Here is a 20,794-nt window from a genome sequence, read left to right on the forward strand (position 1 = left end):
TTATTATTATTATTATTATTATTATTATTATTATTATTATTTCCCCTGGTCCTTTATACTCCAGCTATGAATGAAATCTGGTATTTTTCCTTTTCTTTCTGGCTTATTTCACTAAGGAAGATCCCTTCTAGTTCCATCCATGTTGCTGAAAAAGCCATGTGTTTCTTTTTGTTTGCTGAGTAATATTCCATTGTGTATATGTCCCACATCTTTTTAATCCAGTCATCTACTTTTGGACATTTGGGTTGACTCCATGTCTTTCCTATTGTAAATATATTTATTTTATTTTAAGGCTGTTGTTTTTATAGAATAATTATCTTTGTTTTTCTGGTTATTTGTTAGTATAATGTATGCTAGGAATTGTTATAGGAAGTTTTTATTCTGAATAATGCAGTGTTTAAAGATTGTTACTAATCTGTTTGGCACACCTATAGCCTTATATTGAGATAGAAACTAAGTTAAGCAAAAATAGAATATTATTTGGGCAGATAGTGCTCATTTCACTACCTGCTTATCTTTGGTTAAGCAGTCTGTGTTTATGAAGTTGTTGATACCTACAACAAATGAGTCTGGTGAGATTTTTATTCAATCCCCTTTCGTGGCAGATGAACCAGTGAATTTATTCCCTGTCCATTCCATACACTTCCCGTCACGGAGTGGGGAGAAAGACAACATTCTGCAGATTGTATTGTAGCCAGTACATTCTTCTGTAAAATAGCTTTTACATTTCTTACATGAGGAAAAAAAGACCTAGTAGCTTTGGTTTTCCTGCTTCAACTAGGTGTCAAAGACAAACAGCATAAGCCCCAGCAGACAGTGAGCTCCCAACCTTATAGGGCTGATCTCCCGGGCCCAGCCGCATGCACTCACAGGCACACACACATTTGTGAGTGATTTAAATGCATAGGACGAGCATAAGGCTTCCAGGAGATAGGAGAATTCTCAAGACAAACAAACCAAGAGCGTAAGAGAGAAAATACACTCAAATTCCCACAGAATGCCACCCAGCAGAGAATAACTTCCTATCATTTGTCCCCAAAAGGGAAGACCAGATGGTTCAACCATAAAACCAGATTCGCAGGTTGTTGCTATCCACAGGAACTAAGTGCACTGTGCAATTAAGAACAGAAGCCAGAAGCTGACTTCACCAAGCTCAGTTCTTCTTTTATTTTTTTAACTTGAAATCTTACTTTTATTTCTTGCTGGAGAGATAAGTAAATACAATTTTACTTTTATTCCCATTTCTTATGGGACTGTCCTGCTGCAAATAATAATACAGGAAAGAGTAAGGACCCAGTTTCTAATTCTAGTTTTACAAAACAGATGACCTTGAAATTTCAATGTCCAGAAACATCAAGAAATTTGAAAAATATATTGCAAATAAGTGGATCCAACTCAATAAACTCTGCCTCATTCCAGAGCTAAAATTCCATGTCCATATGTGCATAAACACTATTAGCTAACACAGGAAATGAATTTTTTCTTTTTTTTTAAATTTTCTTACGTTGTTCATATTTGTACAATATATTATTTCTCCCTCAGGTGTAACCCCCATAAATTTTCCAGCACCATCTCACGTGTGAACAGTCACCATCGTCTCTGGTGCTGCTCCCCCATGTTTGACCTCCTCTCTCCCCTCCCGTGCTGTATGCTCAAGATTTATAGTTTGCCTGCTGGTCTTCTCTTTTCCTTTTCCTCTGATCCAAGATAAGTTTGAATCCAGAAACAGAGAGAGAACACATCAGCAAGAGTAAAACCTACTGCCACTTAAGAGACAAGACTCACCCTCCAGCTTGAACATGCGTATTTGAGTATAAACAGTCCCTGGGTATATTTCTCAGGCAATACAGTTTAGTCAGCTTTGGAAACAAGCTCAATCTCAGTGGAATCTTCAGCTGGCAAAAATAGAAAAAAACTGAGCACAAATCATTTGTTAAATAAGAACCTGCAAGGGAATCAGACGGCAGCAGGAAAGGCTTAACCCAGTAATACATATCATCGGTACTTATGTGTATCTATATAATAGCATATAGCATATACATTCAAAGAAAAATTATTATCATGATTAGTAGATTAATGGTTAGTCTTTATTGATGATGGAAAAATAACAATTTTATCACATGCTTATAGCATCTAGAAAGGCCATGATATACTTTCAGACAGAAATTTGCAAACGTCAGAGAAATCCAAAACTTGAAGAAATCAGAGCAAATGAGCATTCACAGTAGTATTAAGTGTGAATTCACAAAACATTATGAAAACAAACTCAGAAATTTATAAATCAATTTGAACTAAATTAAAAATGATTTTGAAGTCATGATAAAGTTGCTTTTGTTAGTGAACCAGCCAGTGACTTCTAGGAAAAGCTCAAGGTTTTACTTATTTGGGGGACTAACTAGAATTAGACAAGATGACCCCGTCTTTCTTGTTCCCAGCTGAAAGTGAAGGTGTCCCCCTTTAACTGTAAGGTGAAATAATGCTGATTTATAATGTTCCTTTTTCTTCCACAAATCAAATAGCTGGATGTTGAACAAAGAAGAAAATTCATGTTCTAGATGAGTACTAGAGAGATTTTTTTTAAAGATTTATTTATTATGCATACAGAACTGGGGTACAGGCCAGAAGTGCAGGGGCAGTGAGAGGATTTACCCAAGACAGAGTGGGGAGCAGAACAGGCTGACTGATGAAGTACAATGCTGAGGGGAGCAACGGGCAGGTCAGGAGCGGTCTCCTGAGCCATGTGGGTCACCTCCAGGGCGGTGATCAAACTCATGCGGAAGTGGCTTTAGCTTCTTAGTGCTGTGCTTTAACCTGCTGCGCCACCAGGGAGGGCCTGAATAGTAGAGAGATTTTTAAGACAGCAAGCACCTGGGTTCAGTTAACATGCTTTCTTTTGCTAGTAACAGAAAAAAATAATTCAAACCTGCCTAAATTATGAAGAGAACTATCAGCTCCTGAGTGAAAACCCCTAAGGTGAGGAAGGAGTTTCAGGCACTGTTTGGTAAGGGCTTGACTCTGTCTCTCCATAAGTTTCTCCTCTCTCTTCTGTCTTCTGAGAAACCAAATATTGTGCAAAGATGAACAACAATGTAAGAAAGTTAAAAAAAAAAAAAAAAAACCAGTCCTCGGACTGGTTTCCCTTTTAATGCCAAAATAGCCACAACTGTTCCTGCCCTCACACCCACACACGAGAGAGGACTTTTGTCAACCACTGAACAAAAGGAGTCTTTGCTCAAATTGAGGCCGTTTGGATCATGTGGATTTTCCCGAGCCAGTCACTGGGCGAGGGGAATAGGTTTGTGCTGACAGGCTAGTCCAGGCACCACCCACCTCGGGCTGAGTGACTCAATCCCAAACAGCATCGCTACTCTACTGTGGCAACAAATCTCTGCGACAGAGAAAGCCCCAGTGTTCACCACAGAGCTCAGTTAGTCCCTTGTCCCTTGTTTCCCTCTCCTAACTCCTCCCTTTCTTGAGGACTCCTTTCTCAGAAGCCCAGGAGTTTACAATAAGCTAACATGGAGTTGCTTGAGCCGGCATATTGGAGACACAACCCAATGTGCCCAAGGTGTGGACACCTCTTCAGAACTCCATTCCAGGAGTTACCTCAAGCAAAGTTACTGGAATCAGTGGACTGAGCCAGCCCTTTCATTGGAAAGTGGGAGGGAACCCCATTTAGGAGCAGAAAGCGAAAGTGACTCGGCCTTGCTTGCACAGCCAGCAGGTGGCAGAGCGAGACAAGAACTCGGTTTCCCACTTCGTGGTCCAGCGCCCTCACACAGCATCTCGGGGGTTCTCTCTCCACTTCTCCCAACAGTACGTGCAAGCCAAGTCACCCAGAACAGAGCTGCCTCCTGTCTATACCCTGGAGCTCTTGACCATCTATGCCTGGGAGATGGGTACACAGGAGAGCGAGAATTTCGAGCTGGACGAGGGGCTGGTTTCCGTGCTGGAGCTGCTGCAGGATTACGAGCTTCTCTGCATCTACTGGACCAAGTTCTACACGCTCCAGAACCCAGTCATTGGCGCCTTCGTCAGAAATCAGATCCAAAAAGAGAGGTACTGGGCCAACTTCCCCATCACGACCCACAGAGAAAAAGTATGGCGTGAAAAGTGGTATTACTGCACCCAAGACCTCACACCCACGTAGCCGACTCCTCGACCTCATACTCACACCTGTAAAAGTACCGGGGGCGATGGACTATCAGGCTTATCCTTGCTCTCTTTTTCTTTAAATCAATCTCCTGAAAGCATAATTCATATGGGCTATGTACACATTTAAGTGTGCAGTTCTGTGTGAGGAGCAGGGAAAGTTCTGTGAATCATGTCATCTTTCACAGCAATTTTTTTAAGTGGGGTAAGGTTGGTCTACATCCCCAGGTAGGTTCTAGGTGGACAATGTCCCACCTCAGCATCCATGCATTTCACGCCATCCCCCACAACCACCAACCTATTGTTTCTGCCTTTCCTCCCCACTGGTAAATACCATTTTGATGTGAGAGTTTCTTTCCTTGTATTCTATAAATAAGTGAAATCATGAAATATTTTTCTTTTTCCTTCTGATTTATTTCTGAATAGCATAATCCCATCAAGGCCCATTCAAAATTGTTGCCACTGACAAGGTTTCGACCTTTTTTGTGGCTGAGTAGTATTCCACCATGTATATACACCTCCTCTATCCATCACTGTGCACTTGGTTGTTTCTGTACCTTGGCTATAGAGACTAGTGCTGCAATGAACATATGGGTGCATCTATCTTTTTTCAATCAATGTTTTCATGTTCTTCAATAGATACCCAGAAGTTTATCCTTATATTTTAAGCCCTCTCCCCTTCACCCCATTCTTTGCCCTCAGACCATTTCAGTGCTTTTGCAATAAGCATAAGAAAGCAGAAAGGATCATGGAGACCCAAGCTATATCCCAGCACTGCCATTTTCCCCCACCTCTGTGAGTCCCTGTGCCTTCCCCATAAACTACTTGACCGCTGGGAGAGCATCTATAAAGGGTCTATGATGTCTAACTCTGGGAGATGTCAGCTTGATGCTCTAATTACAGCACACACTGTCAGTGCCCTGTCCACATCCCCTGGGCCTTGGCCAACTCGGAAGTCTGGCTCAGCTGTCAGTGCCCGCAGTCCTTGGCCTGAGGCTTTTCCTCCTACTCTGAAAGCAGCTCACCCAATGGGTGGTGGAAGTTGTTGGCTAAATGCCTCAGCTCCCCACATCTCTGATGGAAGGAGTCTTTCTGGATCATGGGGCTTGTTCTGTTTCCCAGAGTCCCCCAGTCAGAGTTGTCAGAGTTCAGCTCCAGTGAATAGGGTTGAGAGAAGAATTCGAAAGAACTTGAAGTAAAGAAATGACAGGCACAAAATCGAGTTTAAGAGACCCAGAGGACACAAGACTTCTTAGTCTGAGGATAAGCATCCCAAGTGCAGGGTACAGCCATTCATATTAAGACAAACTACCCCCCTCCCATTTAGGTTACAATGATTTAATCTCTTGGTAGGTAGCGTTCATTTGGCACACATTCATTGCCAAGGTTCTGTGTTATCGGGTTGTTTTGTTCCCACGCCTGTTTCTTAGCTTTGCTGATACAAGGAGCGACATCACAGCCTGGACATGGGCCAGTCTGACAGCCCGTGTGGCCCAGTCTTACAGCCATAGCCTTGACACTTTCCCTGCTGTAGCACTTAAAGCCCGAGGGGTCTCCAACACAGAGTAGTGCCCAGTTGTCCACAGTGGTAATCACCCTAACACCCCCCTCATTGGCTTCCTTCCCGTCCCCATCTTCCTCTCCCCTCCCTAACTGGTGCTTCTTGGCACCTCCTTCCAGACAAATCCCTGCACTCCAAGATCCTTATCTCGGGATCCACTTCTGGGGGGCCCAGCCACAGGTGCCTCTTTTATATGGGAAGCTCTGGATCCATGTGACTAGTGTCACCAGAATGTCTATGGTCCCTTATGTGAGGTTTGGGTCCTATTCTACCCAGGAGGAAACTCCAGTTTCCTTGTAAAAGGAACTGAAAGGAAGGGAGCCTAGAAACTTGAGCTTGGAAGCTGCTGGGACCTAAGCCTGCGGCCGCTCACGCTCTCATGACCCACGTGCTCTTTCCTCTGCTTCTGTCGCCTGTCCTGCCGCTCTCTTCCTGCCTGTTGCTCAGGGATCCCATCACCCCCGGAGCAAGCCCCAAGGGAGCCAGTCTGATCACTGCACACAGGCCCTGCGTGTTGGCCCCGCCTGGCACTTCCAAACAAATGCTTGCACTCCAAGACCCTTCTCTTGGGACCTGCTTGGCACTGCTGCCCAACTCTTTTCCAGGCAGAATGGTTCGAGGATACTGGAGCAGCAGCACAGAGTGCAGAGAATCCAGTTCTGGGTCCTTGGCACAGGGTTTGGGGATCTCACCCCCCAAATTTCTCGCAGACCCGTAGAGGGGCTCTTGGAACTGGAATCATCTCCATTCTGTTCTGTTCTTCCCCAGATTGCTTTCTGCCTCCAGCACTGACAACCCAGGACTCTGAACACAGAGGATGCTCAGTGGCTTGGCAGGAGGGCTGTGGGGAGGCTCCCTTCTGGCTTCCAGACCAGGGGGAGCCTGATCACCCTCTTCCTGTGCTGCAGACCCATCATCCTGGATCCGGTTGACCCCACCCACAACGTGGCAGAAGGGTACAGGTGGGACATAGTTGCCCAGCGCGCCAAGCAGTGCCTGAAAAAAGACTGTTGCTACAATGGGGAGGAGCCAGTTCCCAGCTGGGAAGTGAAGGTAATGACACAGCTCCAGGCCGCCAGGAGCATGAGGCTTGGAATGAAATAGCTATATAGTATTTATGTATTTACTCTTGCCTCAGTGCAGCAAATAGGGCTTGAGAGCTAGATGGTTTAAGGCTAGTGAAACTGTTTAACCCTCCGACCTGCAGATCGCTTACCTCCAAATTCTTATCTCCCAACCCCACCCCACCATTTTCTTTTTTTCCCTTTTGGCTCTTCATCCCATAACCTGTCTGAGAATCAGTCCCGGTTCTGATCATTCTTTGCATGAGCTGAACCCAGGCAAATCAAGCCAGTAGTCTGCATTGCACCAGCGCTGAGCTGGTGGCAGTGAGGGGGCAACGATGCATAGAAATAAGACCTGGTTAATAGGGACCAATACAGGAGGTAAAAGCTCTAATGTCTGTGCTTGCAGCCGATACTGTTAACAATGTGTTTTATTCACATTGTGCTTTACAGTTTGCAAGTGTTTGACTGGGGACATCTTTATAAAGTAGAAAGGTCAAGTGCTTTATCACAATTATCATCATCATCATTATCATTATCACCCCCATTTTGTAGGTAAGCAACCAGAGGCCCAGAGAGGTTAATTAACCACTCACTCAGCTAAGAGGCAGCAGAGCTTGGATTCACACCCCGGTGTTTGCAGGGCTCCAAAAATGGAACGCAAATGTTATCTGAAGTCACTACAGTGGACTGCTTGAAGAACTGGGGCTTGAAATGGGCCCTAAAATCTCTGGGTGGGTGTAAACCTCAAACCATAGGACACCCCACCTGGGAAAGAGTCAGGGCAAAGGGCTGGATGGAGGTGGAGGCTGTACTAAAAGACTGGCCTGCTTGGCACAAAAGGCAGAAGCAGAACAGAGACTCTCCGTTAAGGGACAGAGCTGACAAGCTGGGAAAGCCAGTGAGACTGAGATACGCACGCCTTTTGTTTTTCCCTGAATAAAGTACCACGCAAAGATTTTTATCTGGAAAAATTAAAGAAGATTAGGCAATGTCAGACATAAATTCTTTCTTGAAAGGATCTGCTAGAGGTCCAGGCCTCCCCAGCACCCAGGTGGAGTTCTCAGACCCCCAGGGACTCTCAGGCCCTTGCATGTGGCCCCCAGCAGTTAAGAACAGAAGTTTAGTGAAGGTCGGGTGTATGTGAGACCTCAGTCTGAATACCTGTTCTGCTGTCACTACCTGAGGATGGTCAGTACATCCCTTCCCTCTGCTCAGCTCCAGTGTGCTCGTGTGTGAAATGGGATGCTCGGAGAACATTCTCTTAGTGAGAGTGGGGGAAGTAGGATCTGAAAAGTGTGTGACATGGGAACTAGGTGGTGGATGGCACCCCCTAAATGCTTGCTGCTTTTGCTGTTGTTGGAAAGAAGGACAAGTAAAGGGAGCTTCTGCACATCCGACAGAGCAATGTGGGCTCCACTCAACCCCTCTTTCTCTCCTCTCCTTTCCAGGAAGCACGAGACATCCAAGTGACAGTGGAGCAGTGGGGTTACTCAGATTTGACCATCTGGGTGAACCCTTATGACCTCATAAAGAAGCTTAAAGATAAAATTCGGCGGCTCAGGGGCACCTTCGACCAGTATCTTCTGTCCTTCCAGGAGCCAAGTGGCACGAGGCAGTTCCTCGACACCCACTGCTCCTGGGCTTATTACGGCATCTTCTCTGACACTCGCATCTGTCTGCTGCAGAACCTCTCCCCTGAAATCCAGGTCTTTGTGAAGAATCCTAATGGTGGAAGCCATGTCTATGTCCTCCACCCCAACAGCTTAATCCTGAACCTAAAGCAGCAGATTGAAGACAAGCAGGGATTGCCCAAAAATCAGCAACAGCTGGAGTTCCGAGGCCAGATCCTGCAGGACTGGTTGGTTTTTAGGAACTATGGTATCCAAAACAATGACATCCTCGTCCTCTCCAAGAAGACAGCTAGGGAGGCTCCATTTCTACCCAGCTAGTTTCCTCTGGGAACCCTCTCTTAGATTCTACCTCTGAAGGCCCTCCTGTCCTGGCCTCATCCTATCAACCAGTCCTTCAGCCTCTCTACTGAAGGTCCCAGGTCATGACCAACTTTGTAAATAGTTACATTAGCCCTGCCAGTAGAGGAATGAGGAGGGATCTGAAAGACCCGACATACAAATGAACAATGACCAGACCATTCATGACAATAGAATCCTGACCCTAACCTCTACAGCAGTCAACCCCAAACCACAAGGAATCTGGTCAACAACTTCCAGATTCTGTAATCCCCAGGCCCCTGTCCAAATTAAGATCAGCAGAAAAAGCCGAATAAGTTCCCTGACCAGTCATCCAGGATGCCCTGCTTCTAGTTAACCTGTCTATTCCTACCCCATGCCAGCAACTTTCATCAGGGTCTTTTTTTTTTTTTCCACTCTAAAGCTTTCCCACTGCCTTGTATGTCTTTAAGTTGCTGCTATACGGAATAGTGACTGACTCCCTTGCTATAGAGAGATGATAATAAATAACCTTGATTCATTCTCATTTATGTGGCCTTGTTTATTTCCATAGTGTTAATAACATCCCAATTGCTAGTGCTTAATCGTGTGAGTCTCTCAACTCTGGAAGTGAAGACGATAAAGAAACTGAGACATAGAGAGGCAAAGTCTGCGCAAGCGAGGGTGACATAGTGTAAAGTTCCCTGAAACTCCTGAAGTACACACAACACAGAGTGCAATGGGCCAGTGAGTTTAGGAAAATATTAACCTCTTTATTATGCAAAGATACCATGTGACCAACCAATGACGGTCTTTCCTCCCCCCTCCCTTTTGCTCTGCTCTCTGGTAGATTTCTTACCATAGAATATACTTTATGGGTCCTCACTGGTGGCACAGCAGGTTTAAGCGCAGCATTGCAAGCTGGCTGCAACCACTTCAGTGCAAGTCTGATCCCCACCTTAGAAGTGACCACATAGTGCAGCAGACCTCTCCTGGCCAGCCCACTGCTCCCCTCAGCAGTATATCGTCAGTCTGCCTGTTCTGCTCCCCCTTCTGTCTCTGGTGAATCCTCTCACTGCCCCTGCACCTCTGACCTGCAACCCCAGTTCTGTATGAATAAATAAATAAAATCTTTTAAAAGAATATACTTTACAAGTGGTTCTCAGCAGTGCCTGGGTAATTTATCAAGAGTAGTCTGTTTCCCACTACTCTCCCCTTCACAGTCAAGAAGTGACTCCTTTCCATGGGGTAAACAGGCTAGTCCACCCCATATCTTTGTAACCTTTGCAATATTCGGTACAGCCCACATTGTAGGTAGTGGGCAAATTCTTGTGTGTCTGTGTGTGTGTGTGTGTGTGTGTTTTAAGATTTATTTATTTGTGCATACAGAACTGGGGTACAGGCCAGAGGTGCAGGGGGTGAGAGGATTCACCAGAGACAGAGTGGGGAGCAGAACAGGCAGATTGACGAAGTACACTGCTGAGGGGAGCAGCAGGGAGACAGGAGAGGTCTGCCGCGCTGTGTGGGTCAGCTCTGGGGCTGGGATCGAACTTGCACTGAAGCAGCAGCAGTTTGCTTGCAGTGCCGTGTCCTAACCCGTTGTGCCACCAAAGACGGCCAGGTTTTTGGGGGGTTTTTTGGGTTTGTTTTTTTTTTTTTTTTTTTTATTAAAGGAGTAACTCACCTCTCTTTTGTAATAGAGAAGTCCAAGGTCAAATAGTTTGCTTGAGTAGAAGAACAAGTTTTACATCCTTGGCTTAAAAAAATAAAATGAAGAAAAGAATGCCAAAGACAAAAGTAAGTTTGGTCATCCTTCCTCTCCTGGTGGAGTATCTTAACTGCAGATTCTAGCATGAAGGACCTGGGCGGACCCTTGGAGCTTCAGCACTGAAAGTTCCTACAAATGTTTCCAAAATATAGGCAAAGTGAAGTCCTGAGCTAGAACAGTGAAGGATGTTTCCCAAACTTTGCATCGGAATAGCCCTCAAACTTTCATGTGCATGCAAATCACCCAGAGACCTTTTTAAATGCAGTGTCTGTGCCTCCCTGGTGGCCTAACGTGCCTCAGTTATCATAAATTCAATCTCCACCAGGGATCTGACCCACATGAAGCAGCAGACCTCTCATGTCTCACCTGCTACTCCCCTCAGCAGTATATTTCCGCAAATCTGTCACTGGTAAATCCTCTCACTATCCCCTCTCCTCCCAAACCTCTGGCTTACACCCCAGTTCGTCTGTGAAAAAAAAAATTAATATATGAAAAAAAAATCCATTTCTGTTCAGGTCTGTATTGAAATCAAGACTCCATGTTTGGAAGTTAATTTCTAGTAGCAAGACCCTAGGAAATAGGGAGGACATAGAAGTTTCTGAGTCCCAACTTCCAGAAATACTGATTCGGTTAATTTTAGTTATACCCCAAAATCTACATTTTAACAAACTCCCTAAAAAGCTGCAAATGTCCAGATGGGTATTAGAAAAATAACAGGAATACTCTTGAAACTACATTGATTCAAAACATTGGAATCAATCCTGGTTTTGTCATTACACCTTGTGTGACCTTAGACAATTCCTTCTCCTCTGTAGATCTTATTTTCCTCATCAGGAAAGGGATAGAGAAGCTGATCTCTTAAACCCTTCCAGCTCTAGCTTTTCCGGGAACCCTAAAACAGTTCAGAAGATCAAATCTAAGAACTACAACCCCCACAATGCCCTGCGCTCCCTCTCGCACCAGGTCTTGAGGCGGGTTCTGCAGGAGCTCCCCACAATCCTTTGCTATGGCCAAGATGGCGGCGCCCAATGGCTGCGTGAGCGAGTTGGAGAGTAGCAGTAGCAGCAGCAGCGATACGGAGGAGCTAGAGCGGTGCCGCGAAGCAGCAATGCCGGCCTGGGACTTAAAGCAGTGCTCAAAGGTCCTGAAGAAACCGAAAGCCGGTAAGGAACTATGTTCGGGGAGTTTGGCCAAAGTGCGTGACCCCCCCTGTGGGGCGGCGGCTGGGTGATGAAGAGGTACTCACCTGATCTCTACGCTGCCGGAGAGAATTCCGAGATTTGTGGGGTTCAGATTCAAAACGAGGGCAGGTACGGCAGGGAGGGTTCCATTATCCTAGTGAGAGAAACTGAGCCACATGGATGTCATTCCTCGTTGCAGCCCGCAACTCCCAGATGACAGCGATGGCCCCTCTCTTTCATTCTCGCTTCCAGTCTTTATCACCTGTATACATTCTCACATCCTGGGACTGCCAGCGAGCTGTGTTCAAGGCGTACCTCCGACTTTGACTCACCACTACCCTGGGAATAAACCGAAAACCCCTGAACATAGGGGCAGCTAACCATGAATGGGGAGAAGGGCGGGAAGCCAATCTTCCTCTACTCTTTTTAGTCCCACGTGCCAGTGGATGCTGGTCCTGGACAGTAACATAACTCCTGGGAGTTATGGCTCCTTATCCTTATCTGGCTCCTAGGTTTTTGTGAGTCTCAGACAATTTTGTTTTTCAAGTATGTGTAATTTTGTCATCTCTCGCCACCAACTAGAATGTAAGCTCCATGAGCACAGGATCTTTACCTAAGTTGTTCAGTAGCTAGGACACCACCTGGGTCATATTAGACATCCAGTATTTGGCTGAGTGAATGAATGGCCACCATCTCCAATGTCTTGGCTTTAAAAATATAATCCACATAACTGAGCCACCTTCTTCTGTCTTCTCCACAACACATAGCACACAATCAGGTATATAGTGGGTGCTCAATAAGTGCTGGACTGGAGTTACACCTAGACTTACCTGTTCAGCATGGTGGTTGGAGGGGAGAGGGCCCTGGAGCCAGATGGCCTGGGTCTTCATCCCATCTCATTTGCTAGCTGTTTTACTCTGACTACATTATTTTACACCCCCTTGCCTCATTTTCTGCTTCTGCAAAATGGGGATAATAGTGACCTGTCAAATGCTGTTGGTGGGAAATTCAGTCATTTATACATGCAAATCACTTAAAGTATTGCCTGGCATACAATAAATGTTGTATAAATGTTCCATAAATGTTTCAATTTCTATTATTTCCACAGATGCTGCAAATAATCAGTTGCCAACCACCCAGCCAAGTCTCAGGTACTGTGCACTTTGAGTTCAACTTTCATCCATTCATTCAGCAATATTGATCCCTGCTAGGCTAGCCCCGAATGTCAGCATGAGCAAGACCCATGAAGACCCTGCCTTCAAGGAGGCAGCTTCTGAGCTGGCAGGAGGTGAGGTCCTCTTGTGTGTGTTGTAGGCATAAGGTGGATGAGCATGAGCAAGATGGCAATGAGCTTCAGACCACTCCTGAATTCCGAGCCCACGTTGCCAAGAAGCTGGGAGCCCTACTGGACAGGTAAGCCAGGACGCGTTTCTCTCTCAACCCCCCAGTAATGGCTGGGAGCTGTGTCAGATGTACTGACACACGTTACACATCACCTCATAGTTCATCATCCCCCTCCCAAGTAGGTCGTATGGTCCTTAGACCTCTCAACAAGAAAGCAGACTCTCTGCAAAAAGTGTTTGCGTGAAGTTACAGGGAGTAAGGAGCAGCACGGGACACAGCCTGAGTGTGTTTGACCCCAAATCTGTGCTCTTAAACACCTGTTAGCCTGACGTTATGAGAATGGAGGCACCAGAGATTGCCACAAGAGGGCAAGGGATTACTAGGCAGAATTGCCTTTTCTTTGGTGCCAGGCACCGTGCCAGTTCTCTGCCTTGCATTTGAGATTACGTGCTGGGAAGACCCAGAGTATGAAGCAGTTGCCAGGGATACTAGACCAGGGTGTGGCTCTTAAAGGGATCCAACTGTAAGGAAGTTGAGGACCTGTTGGGGGATACCTTTGGCTGATCAGGAGGGTGGTTAGGAGAAGCACCCGGAGCCTGACTGTTTTGCTGCAGGCCCTGTTGAGAGCATTGTTTTCTACAGCTCGTAATGATACTCTGTCATCTGTCAGCCTTCACTTGAGACAGGCTTCCTGGCCTTGGCGGTTCTCCCTGCTCGCTCTAGGCTTCTAGAGAGAGAGTTTGTTTTCATGTTAGAGGTTCTGCAAAGCTTATTGCCTGTCTTGACCACAGAAAACATCTTCACCATAGCAGCCATTTACTGAGCACCTGCTGTGGCAGCCCTGCGTTACGTGTTTGATGTCCACTGTCACTTTCAGTCCTTGTGGCAGTCCTAAGAGAGGGCTCTGTGACCACTCCCAGTGTGTAGCAGAGGCTTGGAGAAAGAAATCCCTTGCCAAAGGAGACACAGCTAGTGGGTGACAAACTCAGATTGAAACCAGGTCTCTGAAGTGTGAATAAAGTAGATGGATTTTATCGATGTCAGTTACCTGGTTGTGATAGCTTCAGTTATGTATGTATTACCGTATGGAGAAACCTGGTGAAGGGGAATGCCCATCTGTATTATTTCTTGCAAATGCATCTCAACCTACAACCAATTTTTTTTTTTTAATTATTTAAAAATTTTAGAAGAGTGGAGCCCCTCCTGGTAGCACAGCGGGTTGGAGCGCTGCACTGCAAAGCTAAGCCAAGCTGTGGCCGCTCCAGTGAGAGCTCGGTTCCCGCCCTGGAGGTGACCCACATGGTGCAGCAGTGTGGATCACCCACTGACCTCCTCGGTGTCTCACCCACTGACCCCCTCAGCAGTGTACTTTATTGATCTGCCTGTTCTGCCCCCTACTCTGTTTCTGGCGAATCCTCTCGCCACCCCTGCACCTCCCACCCCATTTCTGTATGCATAAATAAATCTTTAAAAAAAAATTTAGAAGAGCAGAACAAATCTGTCCTCCCCTAGAACCTGACTTCTGAACCACATGTCTGAACTGGCCATTTTTCCCTTTCATGCTTGCTGCCAGGAAACTCAAAGGTGTGCCCTCTAGCATGTCTGCAGGACTTCCTGACCATATATCTGGCTCTCAGTCCCTCCTGCCTTATTTTCTCTTTGCCCGCCTTGGAACTGCATTACTTTCTGTTGTACTGGAAGTATCTTTAAAGCTTCTTAAAATTTTTCTGGAATAAAGTGAGGCTTAAACAAATGAAACACTGTAGTTTAAGCTGCTCAGTAGCTGTAGGTGCAGAACAGGCAGATCAATAAAGTATCTTCCAGGATACTACACTGCTGTTGCGTTTAAGAAACATGACCCTGCTCCACATTTTAAAGAAAGTTGTTCTAATTTGTTGTTGCTACCCAAAATCTCATCCTAACCCAACCATCTCTCTTCCCCTTAGTTCCATTACCATCTCAGAAGTAGTAAAGGAGCCAACAAAGGTTGGGGTGCAGAACGTTGACCCCGAGGATGACGGTAAGTGGCTCTACATGCTGTCAGTAACAGCTCTGGTTTATTAAATGCCTCCTGTGAGTCTGGAGCCAGGAAACATGGCTTTGGTATGTTCGTTCATCTGCACAGCCCCACTCTGAGGCACATATTACAATACCCCCATTTATAGGGGAATTAAAGGAGAACTGAGACTCGTAAGAAATGAAGCCAAATGTCTGAGGTCCCCTCATATGTCTGACCCAAAGCTGACTCTGTCCCTTGGAATTTCAGGCTTCCGCCTTTTCTTCACATCCATCCCTGGACGCCCTGAGCAGGAGTCTACCCCCCCACCCCGCCGAAAGCGATTGCCTTCCGGCTCCAGGTAAGATCTCCCACAGCTCCTCAAGTTCCCTCCCTTTTGCCCCTTTTCTGTCTTGTCAAGTACCCTTAACTAGCCAAGCTGTGATTCCAGTCAGGTCCAGGCCAAGAAGGGGCCTTTTCAGGTAGCCGGAGAAATAGTAACCCTCACTAGGAATGGGAGAAGCATCTGGAAGGGTGGCTTCCTGAGCACCCAGCTTGTGCCCGACAGTTCACTCCGGGGACATGCCTGAAAGCCTGGGCTCTACTTTACAGAGAGAAGAATAGAAGGTCCCTGTTTTATAGGTAGACACTGAGGGTCAGAGAGGTTGAGTCACTTACTCAGGTCACATAGCAGGAAGCATAGAAGCTAGTAAGGAACCCAGGTCCTCCCCACTTCCAAGCCTGAGCTTCCTCACTGCCTCCCATTGTGGCCTCTCTCTGGTGGCTTGGCCTGAGGGAGGCCAGCAAGCAGCAGCTGCAAGCCCCATCTCCACTCCAGCTAACCCAGCCTGCCTCCCCTTGCAGCAGCGAGAGCAGCGATGAAGAACGGCAGCGGTGCCTGGAGGCCGCCGTGTCGGCCTCCGATATTCTCCAGGAGTCTGCCATCCACAACCCTGTTGAGGTAGAGAAAGAGGCAAAGAAGAAGAAGCAAAAGTTGAAAAAGAAAGCCAAAAAGGAAGCCAGCGCTGACCTGGCCACTGCCCCCATACACAAGGCCACCGTTGGGAGGCTGGAAAAGGAGTCAGCCCAGCTCAGTGGTGACCAGGTATCACTTGGGACCAAAAAGAAGAAAAGGAAGAAAAAGTCAAAGAAAGCCAGTGAGCCTTCCCCATTCCCGCCAGCAAAGAGTGTGGTCAGCGTGCCTGCGAACTGACCCCGCCTCTGGGCTTGGGGCCCAGTAGCTCTGAGCACAAGGCACCCCTCGAATGGCCATTTCCAAGCCCTGCCTCCCCCCAAGATAAGGGACTTGGTGGCAGGTCCAGACTCAGTCACGATGGGACTTGTCCCAGGCTCCGGTCGTGGGGTGAATGTCCTGGGTAATACAGTGCCCTGCTGTGTTCTGCTGCCGGCTGGGGCAGACTTGTGACACCAGAACATTCCATGGCCTCCAGAAGCGCCTCCCAGCCTTTCAAGAGTGATGGCCACACAGTACAGCTCCCTCCATCTCCCCCCAGTGCTGTCTGAGGCGGGCGAGTGAAGGGAAGCCTTCTCTTCCCCTCCCCTCCTCAGCCTGGTGTGGGAGGTGACCTTTAAAACACGAGGGAAGGGGCTCCCACGATGCCAGGGCCCACAGCATTCTGTACTTAGCCCTTCGGGCCATACAGACTTGATACAACATTGTCTGAAAAACAGGGAGAGAGAGTGCTTTTCCCCCTCTCAGAATTCCCAGAATTTTCTTACTGCATATCTGTGAATATACCAGGCACAGTCGTGCCTGAGTCAACCAGGTTACTGGAAATAAGTCATCCGGGGACCCAAAACATGACAGAGTGGTGTGGGTGCTGTGTCCCTTCGAGAGCTGACTCTTGGCCTGTCGGGTGGGTGTCCCACATGTAGGACCCTGCTGTCGGTACCCCAGCTGTTTTCCTTGAGTACTTTCAAGACTGTGGGGAGAGTCCCTGCACGGCATGAATGGGTTTCCTGCAGGTCGTCTGCAGAAGGGCCAGAGCGCAAGGTGAGATGCGGGCCTCGTCGCCCCTCCTCAGCTCCAGTGGGGGAAGGGACAGGTATGAGGTGAGCCGAGCCGGCTGCTCAGGCCTCAGCCCCTCTGCTCCCCCCTGCCCATCCACACCAGGGGCCAAGGGAACAAGCAAGAAGTTTTGGTCCGTTCATCGTTTACTTTTCTAAAAGTTAAATAAATGTACAGGCTCACCCACGACGGTGCTGGTTCTCCCGGCTCCCTTCTCAATCCGGGGGTGGAGACGGTCCCCCCAGCCAGTTCACCTGCAGCAGCCCCAGGAGTTGAGGTCCCTCACTGGTCCTGCCCACTCAGTGGTGCCTGGGGCCCTGCACTCCTGGGGGTGGCTGCAGCCCACGTGGGCTGCTCCCCGCACTCGGCCTGCCGGGCTCCCAAGCTCCCAGGCACAGCTCTGGCCGCACAGGTGTCTCCTCTCCCTCCAGGGTGCTGAGCTCCACCTGCCACACCCCTGGCTGAGCTCAGCAGCATCTCTCCCAAACTGAGGAAGGGTCTACAGGGTCCATAGTCTGAAAAAGTGCTGCCCGAGGACCTGATCTTAGTACCAGGCGAAGAGTTCAGGCTCCCATGGAGCGGGCCAGGCTGGCGAGAGAAGGCGTGATGCTCAGGGGAGCCGGTGTCCAAAGTGAGGTCCTGGGGACGATGCAAGGGGTGGCTCCAGATGAGGAGGCGAGGGGAGCCCAGCAGGCCTCCTCTGTGAGCGTGGGCTCTCCAGGGCTCAGGCCTCAGCCTTAGGCTCTGGTGCAGAGAGGCCACTAAGGGAACGTAATGTGAGTCAGTAATGGGTGAGTGGGTCCAGAGGATCGTGTGAGTTAAGGAGGGCAGGTGGAGTGGCCTGGGCAGGTCAAAGGTGACAGAACAAGGCCATGTTGTTCTAGGCCCTTCCAGAGCTCAGCAAGTCACGGCCACGCCTGCTGGCGTCCTGAGGTGTGACTGCAGAGTCCCCATCATGGTGCCAGGACTGGCCACAGGCCTAGAACCCGAAGTCAGTCCCCTTCTGCTGCCAGTGGTAGATAAGCAGCAGCAATGGTTCCACCCTTGTCCTGCCAGGGACATGCTCTGCTTCCCAGTTCTCCCTGGGCACCTTAGAACCTCCCTTTCTGACGTTGGCAGAGAGGGGTGGGGACCGTGGCAGTTTTCCAGGGAAGGGCAACAGCCCCATGGCAGCAAAAGTCACAGGCTCAGATGTCCTTGTCACCCCCCAGGCAGGCTCTAGGGCCCAGTCCCTGGGAGGCAGTTGCCATGGTTACTGGGAGGAAGAGGCCATCTGCGTGGAGATGAACGTCTCGATGACGCCGTGGTTGGACGGCAGCAGGTGGCTGTGGCTGTTGGCGGAGTCGGAGCTCTGGTACAACACCAGGCTGCTGGAGGACACTGTGGGACAAATGATGCTGCTGACTGCCCAGGCTGCCCGCGGGTCCTCCGGGGCCCGGCCCGGGGAGGTGGGCCTTGCCTTCTGAATCTCAGCAGGTAATGGGATCCCACAGCAAACTCTGTGTTCTTCCAAGCCCCAGCCAGACTCGGGGCCACCCAGGAGTGGCCTCGGGACATTTTAGTAGGAGCTGAAGGGACCCTGCGGAGGTGGCGTGGGCAGCTTGGCTGTCCTGCCCGGCCATTGGGCACTAGTCTCTGGAAGAAGGAATTCTGCCCGGAGACTGCAGCCTCCGCTCCTCCCCCCCGCCAGCCTGCGGCCTGCCCCAAGCTCTCAGACTTGCCAACCCCTCAGTCCTGGGACCCAGCTTCTTAAATGTAAATATTCTTGTTGGTTCTATGTCTCAGGGAGTCTGAGAGATACAGATAGTTAAGAAACAGGCTTGTTTGGGTTCACATCCTTGTGAATCTAGAAGCTGTCAGAGGCAAGGCCAGTCTCAAGCCTGCTAAAGTGTCCACTTTTTCATCTACGATGGGGGTGATGACACAGGCACCTCACGGGGCAAAGCATGGAGGCCTCCATGAACTGTCTGCAGCCACAGGCTGGACCCAGGCCCCTGAGGCTCAGGGAGGACACTTAGCTAAAGTCATAGTGCAGGCCCCAGGCCTCAAGGCCCAACCACCACTCAGGTGCCTGCTCTTAACTGAGACCCTAGGCTGCAGGCTCAGGTCCTCCTTGGGGAGTGGGAATGAAAGGCCAGTGGACAGGGGGAGCTGCAGAACCTGCCCAACCAGGTGGGAGTGAGTCCCAGTTTCCCAGAGAAGCTGGAGATTGGGATTTCATAGCGAAAACTCCTGGGGTTTAAGCAGCAAATTCTAGAGTGCTAAACCCTGGGCCTTCCCTGGTGGCACAATGGGTAAAAGCGCAGCACTATGAAGCTGTCAGCTGCTGCAGCAAGTTCAATTCCCTGCCAGGGAGGTGACCCACAGGGTGCAGCAGACCTCTCCTGTCTCTCCTGCCATTCTCCTCAGCAGTGTATTTCAGTCAATCAGTCTGTTCTGCTCCCCAATCTGTCTCTGGTGAATCACCCCTGCATCTCTGGCCTGCACCCCAGTTCCTGTATGCATAAATAAATAAATCTTTAAAAAAAAAAAAGTGCTAAACCCCGAGTCAAATCGATAGCTCCATGTGTCCCTTTGGCCCACAGCAAGCCCAGTTGATTCATCAGCCTCTACTGACCCTGCCAGTGGCTCCGTCTCTCCATCAAGTCAACAAGATGTCCCGGAACAGGCTCCCCACTTCCTGTGTTCACATTCCTCCTGGCCCACTTAGGGAAGCACAGGGCACCTCCAATGCCTGGCTATGGCCCCTCCCACACACACACCTGCCCCCCTGGTGGCAGCAAAACGGGGCAGTGGGTGGCCGCTCACCAGTGGGGCTGGCGCTGAGCCGATGGGCAGGCTGCAGGTGCTGGATGCCAGGGTCCTGGCTGGGGATGTGGATGGTGGTGGCCTGGGACGCCGGCGTGTGAAGTCCAGACTCACTGGAGGCCTCGGTGTCCGAGGTGAAGACCTGGGGGACCAGCAGCCTCCTGAGCCTCTGAGGTGTACCCCAAGGCAGGTCCTGAGCGGGGCCAGGGCAGGCTTGGGCCTTACCTGCTTGGTGGGCGTGAGGCTGGCCAGGGCACTGAGGTTGGTGGTGTCAGTGATGAGCATGGTCTGTGGGAGCAGGCCTGTGTGGGTGTACTGGGTCACCTCAGGCTTGTGGCTATAGAGGGCTGGGCAGGAGGAAGGAGAAGATATAGACACGGTAACTCGGGCATGGCTGGACCCCTCCCCCCCCCAGGAGGGCCTCAAGGCTGGGTGCTCTAGCAAGAAGGGTGGGGCCTGGTGAACACTCGATAGGGCAGTGGCTGGGGACTTGACTGATTTCCAGGTAAAAGGGTGGATTCTCCCCACCCATAGGGGCCTTGGAGAGAAGCCAGGAACCCACATCCAGCTCCTCCCATCTGCTGGAGATAACAGGTGTAAAAGGGAGTGCGGGTGGGGTGGGTTCTCTAAGTCCAGGCCTCCAAGGAAATGGCCATTACCCCACTTTGGGGGTGAGGGGGGCAGACAGCGCAGTATCTCCATCTCTAGGACATAGCTCCTAAATGTACCTGTCTCTCCCACAGCATTCCCCCAAAGAAGATGCACACACACACACCCCAGCAGAAAAACACATAAACTGCATATTCTCACACTGACTCAGATGAGAGCGTAACCGCCCACATACACCCATAAACCTGTGCAGCCCCATACGCACAGACGCACAGCCCCGGTGCCTGGTCCCAAATGCCTAAAGGTCTGAAGACCCTCAGCTGTCATAGGGTC

General features: G+C 49.2%; 3 protein-coding genes across 5 annotated transcripts in view; 2 read left to right on the forward strand and 1 right to left on the reverse strand.

Annotated features, from left to right (window-relative positions):
* Positions 1–9,238, forward strand: part of OASL (2'-5'-oligoadenylate synthetase-like) — a 16,897-nt gene extending 7,659 nt beyond the window's left edge. Inside the window, exons 4-6 of the mRNA XM_004690969.2 lie at positions 3,818–4,059; positions 6,622–6,766; positions 8,229–9,238. Of these exons, the coding sequence (XP_004691026.1) occupies positions 3,818–4,059; positions 6,622–6,766; positions 8,229–8,729 (888 nt within the window). The 3' untranslated portion in view covers positions 8,730–9,238. The remainder of the gene's footprint in view (positions 1–3,817; positions 4,060–6,621; positions 6,767–8,228) is intronic.
* Positions 9,239–11,509: 2,271 nt separating this feature from the next.
* On the forward strand, positions 11,510–17,241 carry LOC101635488 (chromosome unknown open reading frame, human C12orf43). The gene is made up of 6 exons (XM_004690970.2): positions 11,510–11,657; positions 12,784–12,826; positions 12,990–13,088; positions 14,966–15,039; positions 15,286–15,376; positions 15,880–17,241. Exons 1-6 carry the CDS (start codon positions 11,510–11,512, stop codon positions 16,226–16,228), a joined length of 804 nt encoding a protein of 267 aa, XP_004691027.1. The 3' UTR covers positions 16,229–17,241.
* An 887-nt stretch (positions 17,242–18,128) lies between these two features.
* The window catches only part of HNF1A (HNF1 homeobox A), a 16,861-nt gene continuing 14,195 nt past the window's right edge, over positions 18,129–20,794 (reverse strand). Inside the window, exons 8-10 of one of the 3 annotated variants that reach the window (XR_193550.2) lie at positions 20,078–20,199; positions 19,853–20,013; positions 18,129–18,424 (exon numbers count right to left, since the gene is read on the reverse strand). Coding sequence is in view for 2 of the 3 variants with exons in the window: in XM_012731138.1 (XP_012586592.1) it covers positions 18,297–18,424; positions 19,853–20,010; positions 20,073–20,199 (413 nt within the window). In the remaining variant the exon portion in view is untranslated. Of the gene's footprint in view, positions 18,425–19,852; positions 20,014–20,072; positions 20,200–20,794 lie in introns of all 3 variants that reach the window. The other 2 variants (XM_004690971.2, XM_012731138.1) reach the window with 2 other exon arrangements.

The sequence above is a fragment of the Condylura cristata genome, unplaced genomic scaffold (genome assembly GCF_000260355.1).
Source record: "Condylura cristata isolate star-nosed mole 26May11 unplaced genomic scaffold, ConCri1.0 scaffold00029, whole genome shotgun sequence".
NCBI classification, from domain to species: domain Eukaryota; kingdom Metazoa; phylum Chordata; class Mammalia; order Eulipotyphla; family Talpidae; genus Condylura; species Condylura cristata.